Here is a 17,490-nt window from a genome sequence, read left to right on the forward strand (position 1 = left end):
TGTATATGAGTTTTTTTCCCTTATTACCCCCTCTATGATGATTTCCTGGTTTTGGCTATAGAAGTGTATATTTGTAAGTCTCTAAATGTTATGATGAATTGCAACAAGGTGGACCCTCTTGTAAACAAGTGTAATGCTTTATTGGGTCGTCCACTCACAGTTTTTGTATTGAGTTGTGCTTGAAATGTACTGTAATTCTGTTAATAAATACTTCAATCGATCAATCAATCAGACAGACAACAAAACCAAATACAATAATGATGTCCCGCCTGGGCCGTGGCTCAGCGGTCCAGGCACCTTGGCTGGTAATCCAGTCTGGCAGTGTGCCGCGGGTTCGACTCCCGATCCCGGCGGCCTTTACTGCATGTCATCCCCCCATCTCTCTCCCCATTTCCTGTCAGCCAACTGTCTTTCCCTCCATAAAATATATAAAATAAAGGCGAAAGCCACAAAAAAAACATAAAATCATGGCTGTTTCCCACTTTTAAAAGACAAACTTCAACATATCTGCTTTTTATAGTTTATTATAAATAGTAAATAGTGCTGCATTTTACAGAAAACATATTACAACAAAATCATTTTATGCAGTTGTAAATGGAAAAAAATTATACAAAAGAAACAAATGCATGAGTAATCTTTATCATGATGTAAGACTATTGGAGCACCACAAAGTAATGGAATACAGACAAGCGGGAGCACTTGAATGAAACTAAATAAATAAGAAATTAACATAATGCAAGTCCAGTTGAATTTTACATACATCAAAATGTAACATTTACTGTCATACTGACTAATCCATTCAATAGTAGAGACAACTTTTATTTTATTTTTTTGGCATAACAACAGTAACGATATCAGTATAGTTGTTTATTTTCATTGCTTGAAGAATCCTTTCTTGGTGACACTTTATAATGGGACAGCAATTAATGACCATTACTAAATGTTATTTTAATGGTTAAGTAACAGATTATTTACTTATAGTATTAATACATGGTCTAATATTCTTAATAAGTGTCAATGGGGTGATAGAATACTTCATATAGTATCTGAACTGCTTATTAACTCAAACCATTGTTGTGAAATGGTGAATTCAATATTGTGAGGGTTAAAGGACCATGGCGCTGTCCGTACATGTCAGTGTCTGTTCACAGCTACAGCAATCTACAGAAAACATAGACATTTCTTTTGTCAATGGCTTTCTTTTTAGATTTGTTTATAGTCATTAAAAGGTTGCTGAACTTAAAATGTACGCAATGGTAATACAATTTTGACAAAGAACAATGAATGAATTATATTTTGTGTGTTGAATTGCCTATCTCATAAGTCTCCGTCTACAACACTGAAATGAATTAGAAACCACTGGACTCCTCGAAAATCTAACTTGTATGCTTTGGAAAATAGTCGGCAGTAAATAATGTCACGCGTGTGAGTTGTAGTCATGGACTAAATATGCCAGAACACCAAATGTTTAAAGGGATTTAAATGTCTTGATATACTGTGCTTTAGATGGCTGTGTACACTATCAAATTCAGCAACTAAGTTAAATTTGACAACGTCAAACACTTTAAGGTTCTCCACATTATTGCCAATTTGCTTAAAAATGCCATACAAAAATAAAGAAAACCAGGGAGTGTGTGTGCTAAATTTGGCATCGACCGGGTTAACGATGCCGGAGATTAGCTGTTCACAGACGGACGGACACACGGACGGACGGACACACGGACACACACACGGACGGACGGACGGAGTGCAAAACATACTCTCTCCCCATGCCTTCGGCCTGGTGGAGACAACAATAAGCTGCACGAATAGGTGAAGCATTTGACTGTTGACTCTGGCTTCCTCTTTGTAACTGCTGCAGCCTGAATCTTTAACCCTTCACTAAGCAATGGTTTGATTTGTTAAACAGATACTATAAACTTAAATATATTAAAATGTATTAAATAAATACATAATTATTTATTTATTAAATAACGTGTTAGTTGATGAATACAAATTCCATTAATTAATCATTACGTAATATACATAATAATTGTAAACTATTCGCTGTTACCTAAAGCCTCAAAATAATAGTTAATAACACAATGTAATTACCATTAATTGGCGACCCGTATTATAAAGTGATACCTCTCCTTGTAAGAAATCAATGCACACAACCCAAAATTAAGAATGTAAAAAAATTATAATAATAATAGGAGAATCCATTTTGAGGATGTGATCATGGATAAAAATGTGTATACGTCAATTCAAGTCATGTGAGGTATGAATGTATTGCACTTTCTTTGGGTTGCAGTGGTTTCCTTATGACTGCATTACATCCGTCTTTGTGCCCTTCAGTTGGAATTCATGCACAAACCTGTTCTCAAATTCATAAACAAAGAATCAAGTCCATGTACAGTAACTGTCATTCACCTATGAGACATTATGATGAAGCGCTCCTCAAAATAGTGCCGCGGCCGGAAGCAGCACAACAACTGCGCGTCCCTCGATGACCACCAGCCACAGGAACTTCAACTTCAAATGCGCAAACTTGGCCCCAAAAGCACAGGGAGGGAATAAATGTTTACAAAGTCTGCTCTGGCTTGCTTCCCTGCCACTTATTACAAAAAAAATCAAACACAGAATCTTGAATTTGTTTAGCCCCAATCGACCCACAGCCCCTCCTTTGACGTCCTCTTTGTGTTCCTCTTCCAAGCATGGAGAACTAGGCGTGCTCGGTCCTTGGAGCATGACGCCAGGCTCGAGCACAGCCAGTGCCAGGTAACTGGAGAGGCTGCCCCCTTTGGTCCTGATTATTCCAGCCAACCCCCTCCGTGACCGTCGCCACCACCCTTGCATCTCGGCTCTCTTTGCGTCCACATGCAGGGCACCTCACTCCCCCAGCCCGCCTCGCTGTCCCGTCTCCTCAGGGTTCGTGGGGGGGACTGGCGTTGGGTCCCGGTTGGGGTATAGGGTGGGGTGGGGGAGGTTGGGTGCACTCTGAAGAAGAATATATAGTTGGCCAGAGGAATCTTCTGCTCAGACCACGCTGGAGCTTCATATGATGAAAGGCACCTGACAAGAATGGAAAGACAACATAATGGGTTTAAGGACAATACTTGAATTAGTTCATTTTTAGGATGCCTTTGGCCGTTACAGTATAGGTCAAGTTCTTGACAGGTGTTTCAGCGATGAGTGTCAGTGAGGGCTACACATCAAGTGACATGAGTTGTCGTAGTCGAGAAGAATGTTGATGACAGAAGGCAATGAGGATGTTAACGTGAGAGAGAGCGAGGGCAGGCGTGGTGGAATCTCATTCCCTTATACCACAGCTGCTTGTTAAGTAACATCTTCATGAAATACTATATGAAAGGCTATTTGAACAGTACTAAACACTCATTTAACCTAATCTGGAATCGTTGAACGATGCCAGAGCTAACTGAACAAAAATAAATAGATGAAATAATATTTCATATAAGTTCCAGTATGCCAAAATATTATGTAACCGGAAATATGCATGTTTGGGACCCATTTTGCCAATAAATATATATTTTGTTACACATGTCTATCTTACAGAAATATATTTCTGTCCAAGCATGTGAAATATATTTATATTATGTATGGGTTGGGTTTGCATAGCTCTCTGGCTCTGTTCTGACCTCCAATGGGACACATGGTTCTAATCCTGGCCTGCCAAGGGCCATAAGCGCTCCCCGTTAAAGAGCACAGTTTCTACACACTGTGTGCGTGTGTGTGTGTGTGTGTGTGTGTGTGTGTGTGTGTGTGTGTGTGTGTGTGTGTGTGTGTGTGTGTGTGTGTGTGTGTGTGTGTGTGTGTGTGTGTGTGTGTGTGTGTGTTATCACTAACCCCCACCCCACAGGCTGTGTGCGAGTCCCTCTTAGGACTGGCCAAATTAATGACATCAAGATGTCGCCACTGATGGGCGAGTCAACATGTGGTGGCCTAGCCCCCCACTACCCCACCCCCAGACCCACGCGCTCTCCTCCCTCCTGTCAAACATGCTTTGGGGAAGCGGCTCCTTTCATTTCTGGTGGGGTATCTTCGTTACACAGGGGTCATTACATGGCTAGGTGAGCTAGCCCAGGGTTTGATGGGCAAGCTCATCACACAGGGTCATGAAAGGGCAGTGAACGAAAAGTGTGTGTGTGTGTGTGTGTGTGTGTGTGTGTGTGTGTGTGTGTGTGTGTGTGTGTGTGCGTGCGTGCGTGCGTGCGTGCGTGCGTGCGTGCGTGCGTGCGTGCGTGCGTGCGTGCGTGCGTGCGTGCGTGCGCGCGTGCGTGCGTGCGTGCGTGCGTGCGTGTGTTGGCTGGCATAATGTCGTGACATTCCTCCGGGTCAGACCTCAGACATAGATACTCCGGTCACAGTAATGTAAACTGCAGTGGTTTCGCCACTAGTGCTAACATGCTACATGTAATCTCAGCACCCCCACTGGGTGATTTGAGAACCCCTCTCATCAGCATTGCCTTCGCAATTAACGCAGGCTATGAGTCAGAAAATCAAAACCAAACACCAACCCCCAAAGACAGAGAGGAGGCTGCAGAGGGTCGTGACCACTAATCAGATATATAACAGTGTTATTCAGAAGTCAAACTCGCCATCCATCGTCAAAATCCACTAAATTTCCCCGGCATTTGGCACGGGTCACTGCGGGAGCAGCGGTTCAGTGTTTTCAGGTAAAGGAGAGGGAGTATTCTGGGCGTACCTTGCTCTGACTATACTGTCCGTACTGGTAGGAGGGGTGGTGGTCCACGGCGTACGCAGAGGAGCTGTAGGCGGACGGACAGTAAGACTGGGAGCTGGGCAGGGCAGGCATGCTGGTGAGGCCCGGCAGCGCCTCCAAGCGCTGGGAGCTGTGACAACTGGCAGCCATGCCACTGCTAGGCTCCAGGCCCCCAGTCAAGGGGGAGAGGGCAAAGTCACCCTGGGGCTGATGGGGCACTCCTCCTGGGTTCAGCAGGCCCATCACCTGCATGACGGGAGACGCAAAAGAACACTGATTAGACAAATAGAATGGAAGAGAAGAGAATAGAACAGATACAGATGCGTATCCAAACTGTCTGAGAAAGAATGGATTTTCCAGCTGCGCCATGTTCGTGCAGAGGACATACACTGCGCGGTGATGAGGTATGATAGACTGGACGCGAGTCTCTTGGGGTTCATAATTTAAATAACGCAATACCGCCAAGAAGAGTGAATGAGGAATTTGTCCCGCTGTGCAACCAACGATGGATATCCAGCCTGGTATTGTTGACCACCAGTCAACCACCGTTCCCATTACGCTGAGGTCAGTTAAAGTGTAGGTTCTCTCCTATAGTTCAGACCATCAGAAACGCATTACTTTGGCCTCAGCCACACACGTGGTTCTCTTTAATCTGTTTCCTCACTGACCGGCCGGAGACCAGACATTGTCTACAGGGAACACAGTTCAGTTTCCTCCTTCGTAGTTTGGTTTGGTTCTGCAAGATTCATCTTGTGGAACTGAGAAAAGTAGATTGAAGAGTTTTCATCACTGCATTTAAGTGTAACAGTATATGCTATTTAGCGGTTGTTGTATTTTGTTGTACGCTAGAGTCTATTTCCGAATAATGTTTCACAGTATGTAATGTCCTTAAATCTACGGGAATAAAGGAAACATTAAATTAAAATTGTATTTATTATATTATTAATCGTCTTGACTCTCTCTCTCACACACACACGCACACGCACACACACACACACACACACACACACACACACACACACACACACACACACACACACACACACACACACTTTCTTTAGTTTGTGTTTTAACCATATCATTGCAGGGCCAAAGGACGTGTGTGTGTGTGTGTGTGTGTGTGTGTGTGTGTGTGTGTGTGTGTGTGTGTGTGTGTGTGTGTGTGTGTGTGTGCGTGCGTGCGTGCGTGCGTGCGTGCGTGCGTGCGTGCGTGCGTGCGTGCGTGCGTGCGTGCGTGCGTGCGTGCGTCGAGTACTAAGCATTTATGTTCTGATGTCAGGGGTGATGTGATACATCGTGAACAGCTGCACAAGAGTTTGCGTGAGAAGCGATGTCGTGAAAACAGCTGAAAAATGGGTTGAGAGAAAGATAGAGTGCGATGAGACAGGACAGAGGGAAGAGGACAGAAGAGAGAGGAAGGAGGGAGGAGAGAAGAGCGTTGAGGAAACCAACAACATGGCAAAGAAACCAACATCTCACAAACTATCAAAACAACTTGGAAAGACAAGAGGGAAGAGTGACATAATGTTAGAGATGGAAATAGGCCAGACACGCACACACGCGCACACAAACACACACAGGCATGTGTGCATACTCACAGTAAATTATACTGTAAGACATACACATACATGGTATGTGCGCACGCATCCTCCACACCATCAATCTGCTGAAGTATTGAGGTTCCCTGCAGGTGTGGGCATGTCCAAGGCCCAGTACATTATTTACTTCACCATATCAGCGGGAGTCTATCGTCCAATGCAAGCACTGAGTAAGTGCAATGAGTGTGATTGGATACGCTGTAGTGTCCTTCAATTAAGCAAATACTAAACTTGTCAACAAGGGATCTGTAGCCTACTTGACAGACCCTGTAAATTATTCCAACTATGCAGGGTTCAAAACATCAAGTGGGTCATATCATCAGCACTCCAGTTCTTTACACTGGTTCGCTGTCTGTCAAAGAATATATATTTTAAAATACTACTGTTGGTTTATAAAGCACTAAAAGGTTATTGGGCCTAAATAGATTTCTGAATGTCAGCTACGTTAACCATGTAGAGCTATCCATTCATCTGGGACAGGTCTGCTTTCTGTCTCCAGGGTCAACACTAAGGGCCCTCTTTTACACCCAGTGCTAAACGGCGCTAGGCGCAGCACAATTATCATTGCTAGTTTACAACCAATGCTGTATTTGTATTGTTTTGCATCAATTTATTAGAATTAAGATGGACGTGGGTTCACAACACAATATAGATGACAGTTTGAGGGACTCAAACACGATATGCTACTGCTCGCTCATGGCTTATTTAATAACCAACCTGTTGACGCCCTTACAAGGGGCGAAATGATGTTCTTGCTTATATAAAATAAAGCATGAAGGGAGCATTCCCTTCTTTTTACTTGAATATAGTTTTCGAAGAACTTTGGGGATATCCTATTCTTTTAAGTTCATGAAAAACACACCCATGGCCATGACACTCCCAAAACACACCCATGGCCATGACACTCCCAAAACACACCCACAACACTCCCATGACTAATTCAGAGATTTAATGCAGCGTCTTTGCGCCTAGCGCCGACCTTTCAACTCAAATAATGCACCGTTTAACAAGCGAAATTGGAGGCGGACACATTCCCTGCTACAACTGTCAATTATTTTATATCAAAATTGAAGACTTTTCTGTTTACCGCTGCCTTACTGAGGATTATGATTATATATATATATACTATATTCTCATATTTTATTATTTATTGGCTTATTCTTATTATCTCTTAATAACTTTTATATTGCATTCAACTGCACTTTTTTGTTTCTCATGCAGTAAACTCGTTGAAATGTGCTATATAACTTTCCTTACAAACGCACGCACGTACGCACGTGCACACACACACACACACACACACACACACACACACACACACACACACACACACACACACACACACACACACACACACACACAGACACACACACACACACACACACACACACACACACACACACACACACACACACACGGTTTTGGTGAGCCAACATCAGGTGTGTGAGTGTACAAAATTTACAGTAGTCTGTCAGAGGAATTGAACCTCACACATTTAAAGAACATGGTGATGTGAGGCTACAAGCAAATGGAAAACACATGGAGGTCAAACCGCACAATTCATCTCACAGCAGGTGTGTGTGTGTGTGTGTGTGTGTGTGTGTGTGTGTGTGTGTGTGTGTGTGTGTGTGTGTGTGTGTGTGTGTGTGTGTGTGTGTGTGTGTGAGTGTGTGTGTGTTGGGGGCGGGGGGGCTCAACACAGTTATCCTTACATTATTGTGCATGATCCGGGCAACTTGCACAAATACATTTTAACATTTAAAATATTTGGGTTGTAAAGTCAAAATTCTTCAACATTCTACATTTAAATAATAATTAGTGTTAAATAGCAAATTAATTTAAAATATATACTTTTCCACATTGTGTGCACGTGCGTGCGTGCGTGCATGAAAGAGAGCATGATAAATATATACATACATATACATATATATATATGTGTGAATGTGTGAATGTGTGTATGAGTGTATGTATATGCCCTCTCTCTCTTTCTCTCTCTCTCTCTCTCTTTGTCTCTCTGTGACCAAAACAGCGGCGGTTCCCGAGGGTGTGTCTGTTTCGAGGTTGTTCCGGGGATTAGGCCCCATGGGGGTGCAAAGCTCGGCCGCTTGCTGTCTCAGTGAGAACGAATTCCTCTGGTATGCACCAGATCAGCAGCCAGACGCCAGAGACTCCACCACCACAGGGGGACCGCAGTACACTAGTCCAGTGCACTATAGACAGGACTGCTGCCACTTCCACTGCAGGCCTAAAGGCCCCTAGACGAGACAGGCCTCGCTGTCTAACTATCACCTATCTAAAGTAAACCGTATTCCTATCACGACTCCGCTCGGTCCCTAATCTGAGCTCACCACATCTGGAATTGACTGAGCCTTAGAGACACCTTTTCCTTCTTATTCTTCTTCTTACTTTCTTTCGTTTTTTTCTTTGCTCCACGTGTGCGACATTTCAGTAGTAGTATTTCTTGAGATAGAAATGATGGTTGGATCAAGTGGTTTAATAATCTCTCACTTGTAGCAGGTAACTCAAGAATATATTTTTAGAACAACATGGAGAAAGCTCTGTGGCTTTGGAATGGAAAAAAATGATGCTAAACGTAAAGTTTTCTAATTGCTAGAAGAGAGGTCTTCGCGTACTAGCTATCAATGTCATTGAATCTAATCGATTCTCATTTCCTCTCTTTTATTAAGTTAAAATAGGGAAATTAATTCTGTCCTGGACTGAAATGGAGACGAGTGCACTGCCATATACATTCACGTGGCTCCGACGAATACATAAATTAAAACAAATTAGCCAACAAAGTGAGTCATTTGCATAAATTACACAGTGTGTTACTAGGGGATAGATTACTTCATTCCAATCAATTAAGACAGTGGAACATTCCGTGATTGCAATTCCAGACAGAGGGAGCAAACATTCCAGGCACGGCGTCCCAGTGCAAGACGAGAAGGCTGCTCTGTGCGGAGCTGTCCGCCAGGGTTAATGTTCAAACCATCCACCAGGCCACACCACCTTTGACCTCTTTATTAGACGTATAGCCACCGACTGACCCTGTGGGTGTGTGAACTAACAGCCACAATCACACATGCTGAGGGTGGAGCGACTGGTTTGCCTACGGGCCAATGACGTTACATATCAGCCAAACAACGTGTGTGTGTGTGTGTGTGTGTGTGTGTGTGTGTGTGTGTGTGTGTGTGTGTGTGTGTGTGTGTGTGTGTGTGTGTGTGTGTGTGTGTGTGTGTGTGTGTGTGTGTGTGTGTGTGTGTGTGTGTGTGGCTGAAACTTGGGGAGAGAAGCAGCAGCAGCGGCTGGTACTTAACAATCACTCACTTATCAAAGCAAGACAAATTATCGCTCCAAACCATACTGGTGCCACACTGACTGCGTACCGTAGTGGATGAGCCAGATACGTTTTTATGTCAATATATACACATCCTGGGGCTTTCGTGTGAGAGACAGAGTTGCCAGAGGCAGTTTCTTTCTTTTTTTTTATCTACGCTCTGCAGAAGGCTGAGAATCCTTCTCATGGGGTACCGTACCCAGCATGCATTGCATGGGGGGCAGCCACCCTTTGTGGTGGTTAAAAGCTCGTTTTCCGCCTGTTAGTCCATCTACCTCACTGGTGGGAAGCCACTGATGGACACTGATGACTGTGTAATCGACCATAATTGTCTTTTCAGTTTTGATTTGTGTCATCACTCGACTTACTCGTCCATCCTCGTCTCCCTCTCCATTTCTCTCCCGCTCTCTCCGTCCGTCTCTTGAAAGAGTGACATGTGCCACATTTAAAATTCATCAGCACCAATGAGACAAATGTGACCGTGTTTCCCAGCCTAACACGGTTCTCATTGCAAGGACACATCCCAGGTCACACCTGGGATGCCCATGGCGTTTGTGGCTTTGAGGCTTTGTGCTTGTGTTTGTATACTGCACACACTAACCTGTGGAGAGAGGCCGTTGCTGATGGCGGGGTTGACTGCGTTGGAGTGTCCTGGCGCGGGAACATAGCCGTCAGAGTACCCTGGGAAGCTGTGGCGTCCAGAGGACAAGCAGTAGGCCGAGCCTCCGTCCTGGGCCCCCACCGATGGGCCATGCCCACCCTGGTGCGACGTGGGAGGGAGAGGCTGCGGTCTGTGCACAGTGTTGGACGCTTCTGACACTGATGTTTGAGAGAGACAGATGGGAAGATATGAGATATTATTTACTAGCCATTCTTGATAAGATAGGATAATGCTGGTTAAAAAAACATAACGAGAATAGACATAGTACTACATCTTTAATTAAAGATCAAATATAAATACGTTTAAAATTAAAACAGGGCACTTGCATAACATTGAGATATATCAAACAACAATACCGAATTAAATGACATGCGTAACTAAAACGCTCCACATGTCATCTGCATAGAGTGTGAATTTGTTTGGCTGTGCCTACCCTGAGCTATGGAGGTGGGCGGATAGGGGCTCTCTGACAGCTGATAGGACTGCAGGCCCGACATGGCTGATGGAGGGAAACCACCGGGAATCAGGTGATTGAACGCCATCAGCTGATTAGCACCTGCTTGCTTCCTCCACCGGGCTCTCCTGTTGCTAAACCACACCTGAAAGACAAAACAAAAACAAAGGAGAAAAGAAAAGTGAGTGTCACAGCTAATTGCTTATTCGACATAATGCATTTGTTTGTATTTTGTACAGTGTAACATTAATATGTATACTGATATATTGTTATTTGCTGAGAGTGAGAGTGCGTGTGCATGCATGCGAGTGCATGTGTGCGTGCGTGCGCTGCACATAGGTGGGTGGGTGGTTCTCTCTCAGCCCAGGGCTCATCAGATAGTGATCTAAACATCTGGAAAGTGCAGTGGAACTACAGTGACGTTTTTATTCATTCGCAGGGCTCAGATCAGCTGCATCACATAAATCAAACCATGAAGCTATTACAGCTGTTTAACACCTCTGGTAATACATTATCTGAATGAAGCATCTAAGGGCTTTGATGGAATCTCTGCTTTTTTTTAGTTTTTAGATTTTTTTACAGGAAGTCTGCCAAATACAGGAAATAGAGGAAACCCTCTTCAGTGTACTGTATGTGAGTGTAACCACCTGGATTTGAACTTGCGCCTCCCACATGGGAAACCAAACATCTATACCAAAGCCAACGAGGAATCCCGCATTGGCCAATTGTTAGACTTCTGGGCTTTGGGCATGGTATACTATATTAGGGAAGGGATGCACCATATAATCGGTAGCATAATCGGAATTGGCCATATCGGCCATAGAAATGCCATCAAAATAATCCAGATTATTTAATTGGTTTTCACCAGGAAACAAAAAGAAAAAAAGAAAAACTGAAAAAACGAGTTCACTATACATCAAAAGTGTCTATAGTACCTCTAGTCTAGAACAAAAGTCAAATCAAATATGATGTAAAAGTCGTAAGTAAAAATAATAACTTTTTCTACATTTAATTTGTGTACTCATCTCATTCAGTATTCATTCGATTGTGAAAACACAACACAGTCACTCTTTAACAGGCTTTGTGCCAAGCCCCTAGGCCTAGGGCCTAGGCTTGTTTCTATTGTGGTCCTCTGTATAATATTGGAATCGGTTATAATCGGTATCGGCAGATATGACCCTGCAAATAATCGGATATTGGTCATAATTTCATAATCGTGCACCCCTACTATATATTGAAATACATTTTAAGGATAAGCTCCTTGAGATGCATCATCTCGTTTTCTCTCCAAAATTTAAAAATAAAGAATAAAAAGTCTGAAGAGATTATGAATGGATGGATGGATGAATGGATGGATGGCTGGATGGATGGATGGATGGATGGATGGATGGTACATTTCAGTGTGATAATGATCCTATATCCCTCTCCTGAGTGGCACTGAGGGCAGACAGTGCACTGCGTGCGGTGAGTGGAGACATAACCAGCACAGTGAGGGTCCGTGTCTGTATGTAAGGCATGTGGAGGGAGGGGGGGCTGGGGTTGACCACATGTTTATCGGCTATAATAAATTGTCTAACAAGATGGTCAGCACCCATATGTTACGCATCCCTGAGGATTAAGAGACTTATCCTCCTGCTGGGTGAATAGCGTGTCAATGTGGGCATACAGTATGTGAGTATCTACTTAGATAGCAAGCATGTGCACGCTATACTTTGAAGAATCTCTATCTGTATCACATACAGTGTATACGGTATATGTGTGTGTGAGTGTGTATATGTCTCTCACCTGCACCCTGGCCTCTGTAAGCTTGGCCCGCTGAGCCAGCTCCTCTCGCGTGTAGATGTCCGGGTAGTGCGTGCGCTCAAAGGCCCTCTCCAGCTCCTCCAGCTGTTCGGTTGTGAAGGTGGTCCGACTGCGGCGCTGCTTCCGCTTCAGGGGAAGGCCCGGCTCCGAGTCCACGTCTGAACCCTCGTCGGAATGACTGGCTGCAGAGACAGAACCCAAGAAACGTTACGTTAAATCCCCCCAAAAAATTCTTATCACATTAACGGACTGCAGGTCCATAGTTTACGTATACCATGTAGGCCTATCATGACTATGACCCGGGGTGAATACTTTGAGGACATAAAATAGTGTTGTGTACAAGCTACCAGTAGACCTCCTTGTCCTTTTTAAACTCCCCAGCAGTTCCTGAGGGGATCAAAAGCCTCATAGGCTGCTTGAACATGGATTAGAGAGGTGCAGATCCCTCCCCTCAGGGCATCTATCCCTCGGTTCCCGGAGTGTCTCTGCTGGTCTTATCCATGCTGTGCGTTATTGAGATACGGCCCCACAGCAAAAGAGGCAGGCGCCCATCCCGATTTTGCAGGTGCTTCCTTAATCTGTTTGTTCAGTTGAGGGGCAGGACGGACAGACAGAGAGACTGGACGAGTGGACGAGACAGCTTTTGGGAGCTAATTCAGCAGAAGGGAGTCAATGAATGCTTGGAGGCTAAGAGGTAGCGTCTGTGTGTGTGTGTGTGTGTGTGTGTGTGTGTGTGTGTGTGTGTGTGTGTGTGTGTGTGTGTGTGTGTGTGTGTGTGTGTGTGTGTGTGTGGTGGGGGTGGGGGTGACCCGTCTATTAAGTAATGATTAGGCTCCTCAAACTAGCGTGACAGCCTGCCATTGTGCACCATTACATGTCTGCAATACGCTTTCTCTCATGCTCTTTCGTTTGCTTTGCGCGTGCGCACACACACACACACACACACACACACACACACACACACACACACACACACACACACACACACACACACACACACACACACACACACACACACACACACACACACACACACACACACACACACACACACACTCCATCTCATGCATCTGCCACGTCTGGGCCGTGGGCTTTCAGTCGATCTGCTCTGTGTGTATGACAATGTTTCAAACCCAGATGGTTACAGACAGAAGGAGTTGGAATCTATTGCTCTCCTCCTCCTATTCAACCCTGAGGGACCTCTTAAAGCTCACTGCAGTCAGAGGAAGGTTCACTGCACCTTTTAGGCCATCGCAGACGGACAGACTACAAACACCTATACTGAGAGGGAGAGAATGAAGCCTAACTTATCCTATACTTGGCCATACGGACGTGTCCCGCGACAAAAATGTCAGATTTAAAAACCAAAATTGCCAAAAATTGCTGATTTTAAAAATGGCGAGCTATGTATTATTAACTACTTAACACACCACTATATATTGTTGACTGGGTGTCCCCTCCGTTTTCCCTATACCAAATCTCTTTGCCGAAAATAGCAAATCCACATCTACTTTTGCCAAATGTTCGGCTATCATGACATGCCCAGAATAGGCATACTAGGGTTCGTTGGGTTAAATGAAAGAGAACGAGTGTGAAAGTAACTCAAAGTGGAGACAGGTGTAATAGCAGGAAGGGTCTTCGTCAGAGGGGCCAGTCTGCAGCCTCCGCCTTAAAGCTGCAGACTGTTCCTTCTTCCTCTGCCCCAGATTTAAAGCTTTTTAATTAAAAAAGTGCCAAGTCAGATACACAGGGGAGCGGGGGTCTCACCCCCCCTCCCCCCTCCACCTCACCCCAAATGCCCCGAGCCCCTCTGGTGCCAAGCAGGAAATGCTTGTGCCGGTTGCCAGTGTGATTCCGATCGGGCATTACATGAGGATTTGGACCCCGGGAGTTCTGCTGCGCTCCGTACCGCCGCCGCTGAGGATTCTGATGCATGGGAACAGAGCTCGTTATTGCATGCTGCTGACCGGGGAGTATACCATGCTGCCAATGGCGCTCGCGGACGATTGGCTGGACGGATGGATGTTAAGATACTTGTGGAAAGTAGTGTTCCGTGCTGGGGAACAGACTTTGGGGGGGATGTGGTTTGTTTGGATGGTGGGGCAGGGGATGTTGCCTGAAACCAGTTGGAATGTATTGTGTCACACACAACAGGCTTGAGCAGAAGGCCACACAGCACGGGCCCACAACTTGATAACTTTTCTATAAACATGCCTTTCAACAGAAATATTTTCAGCATATTCCGTTTTTTTTAATAGAAACACAGCGTGAATTGTATTCCGAAGATGTCACATAACAAACAATTTGTTCCCTAAGGGGAATTATTTATAACGTATTATATACACACCATGAAAGCCAAACTGCTGAGACGAGTTAATTGACGGATAAACAAGAGAAAGGACTAAACAAACCAACAAGTGAAGGAACATACGGTGCCATTTGAGCCAAGGAAAAAAGGAAGAAAGCAAAAGGAAAGGAGCCAAATGACGAGAGCCGACTACCCAAAGATTCCTAAGGGAGGGAATGAAACTCATAAACCTCCTCAGTGGAGAAAAGCTCCCCAGTGACACTGTATCATGTTAACTGCAGGGTGGGGAGTGTGTGTGTGTGTGTTGGGGGAAGGGGGGGGGGGGGGGTGCTCCTTTCTTTTTTTTCACTCCCTTTATTTCTCCCGCTATCTCCCTCTCTTTCCCCCCCCTCCCTGTTTTTATTATTAGTAACTGCAAGAGAAAACACTCCATCACGGACTCTCCCTTAATGGCAAATGACAGTGGTGCTTTTGTCATCCTCTCTAGCTCTCTCTTTTACTCTCTCTCTCTCTCTCTCTCTCTCTCTCTCTCTTTTCTCCCTCTCTCGTTCTGTCTCTTTTTTCTTCTTCTTCTTTTCTTTTTTTTCCTTTTTTTTTTTTTTTGGAAGTGTAGCGGCCAGGGCTTTTGTATGCTAGAAGGGAGAGGCCTGTGGCAGGGCTCTCTATTGGGCCGATTACCACGCTCCATCTGTAGGAGCCATCAGGGGCCGGCCAGGCCCGCATTCAGGGGCCTGTCACCTGCCCAGCAGGGGAGTGGGGGTTGCTGTAGGGGTTGGATGGGGGCAGGAGGGCCAGGGGATGAGTGGGGGGGAAAGAAGGGTGGGTGGGAGTGGGCACAAAGGGGTCCGGAGAAGGGCCACTGGGGCTGCGGAGGGGCACAGCAGGGGAGAGAGAGCCCCAGAGACCCCTCCCTTCCTTCCCTCGGAGGCGTGGGGGTTGGGGGAGGTTGGAGGCACCTGGACAAGATGATGCTGGGGAACGGGTGCCGGGTGACCCAGCCAACGAGCATCAGCCACCCTTCAGCTGAGGAATATATTTTGTTGATGTACTGTATATATTTAAAGACCTATAGTGAAATGAAAAATACGGGCATTTTTATTTGAAGTTTCACTCTGAAATGGAAAGCTGTGTGTTTTTGAACCAATCATAACGTTGCATCCCTCCAGGGTATGGGACGTTGCTCAGCTGCATGCGCGTGCACGACATGTGCGTTGAATTTGTTTGTTTGTTGACATTTCACTGAGAGACGGCAGCAAAGCTCGTGGCTTATGTCTAACCTATAATGTTTTCAGATATATTTTAGCGTCCTGATTAAGTTTAAAATGAGTAATACACTGTCTGGATGTCATGTTGAATGAGATTAAAAGAGTAGTTCTGTAATCAGAAGCAGCTGTATTTGAACGGACGTGCAGCGATGGGAATAAAACAGGTGAATGAAATCAAGCTTCATTTATTCATGCAGGACTCGACATGTCATCACGCATTTCGTTCAAAGGACATATAATTAAATTTTGATTTTGATGGACTTTTGATTTTGAATACACAAAAATGAAACTGTTCCCATTGTTTTGGCATCCATTGTTAGGTATGTTGACCCCGGATATCATCTAAAAGTGTGAAAAACGTCTTTAAAAACATAAAGAATTGACAAAATATATCTAAAAAATATGCATGCATTACCTGGGTTCACAATGTTTTAAAAAAACAACTTTTGACTTAATTAATTCATGAATTTTGATTATTATATATTGAAGAAAAAATTATGTGTCTATGTGTTACATATAGTATTACACACACACACACACACACACACACACACACACACACACACACACACACACACACACACACACACACACACACACACACACACACACTTTTTTGTCATAGCAGAATGGATGAGAGTGCTCTGTATGCACCAAGGTCATTGCTAAAAGCAGGGCCTGTCATTTTCATTTCCTTCAATCACGTCTCTTTCTCCACTTTGCTCACAGGACACCCCCTCCCCTACCCCCCACGATGCAACCGCATCTTCTTCGCGTTTGACATTCTCAGACTAGGTTCCAACGATATGGGCGCATTGAGGTTTTTCGGGGTTGAGGCACGCCAAAGCGCAGGAGCTGAGAGCCGAAGCGGGCTGTTCCCAGTTCCCACACATTCCCCATCTACAACGGGCGAAGAGGATACTAAACACACAAAGGGAGGCCTCGACCTCCTTAACTTAAACACCCAAATCAAATTTTACGCTGCAGCTCAAGCACCAGGGAGCTGAAAATACTCCACGGCCGCTCACAGTTTGGCAGAGGCTCTCCGACAAGAATCTTAAAAGATAGATTAAGGGGGCTGTCGCGAAATGATCCACGAAACAGACTTTTCAAACAAAGTAAGGTTTGTGGGTTAACAAACCAATAAAAGGCGGCAGGCGGAGGTGATAGCATGTTCAGATAGCGTTCCGTATTCAACAGGTCATGTCAACAGGTTCCTTTCACACATCAGAGGCCCATTACATAAACCTAAATACACAGAAGAGTGTGTACACAGTACACACACACACACACACACACACACACACACACACACACACACACACACACACACACACACAC

At 44.8% G+C, this 17,490-nt stretch overlaps 1 protein-coding gene across 1 annotated transcript in view; it reads right to left on the reverse strand.

The window, feature by feature from the left end:
- Positions 1 to 2,951: 2,951 nt before the first annotated feature.
- Positions 2,952 to 17,490, reverse strand: part of pax3a (paired box 3a) — a gene marked incomplete at its 5' end in the record, with an annotated part of 23,428 nt that continues 8,889 nt past the window's right edge. The window contains 5 exons of the mRNA XM_079488972.1: positions 2,952 to 3,054; positions 4,706 to 4,969; positions 10,260 to 10,477; positions 10,753 to 10,918; positions 12,559 to 12,758. Of these exons, the coding sequence (XP_079345098.1) occupies positions 3,037 to 3,054; positions 4,706 to 4,969; positions 10,260 to 10,477; positions 10,753 to 10,918; positions 12,559 to 12,758 (866 nt within the window). The 3' untranslated portion in view covers positions 2,952 to 3,036. The remainder of the gene's footprint in view (positions 3,055 to 4,705; positions 4,970 to 10,259; positions 10,478 to 10,752; positions 10,919 to 12,558; positions 12,759 to 17,490) is intronic.

This window comes from Electrona antarctica (genome assembly GCF_951216825.1).
Source record: "Electrona antarctica genome assembly, chromosome: 19".
NCBI classification, from domain to species: domain Eukaryota; kingdom Metazoa; phylum Chordata; class Actinopteri; order Myctophiformes; family Myctophidae; genus Electrona; species Electrona antarctica.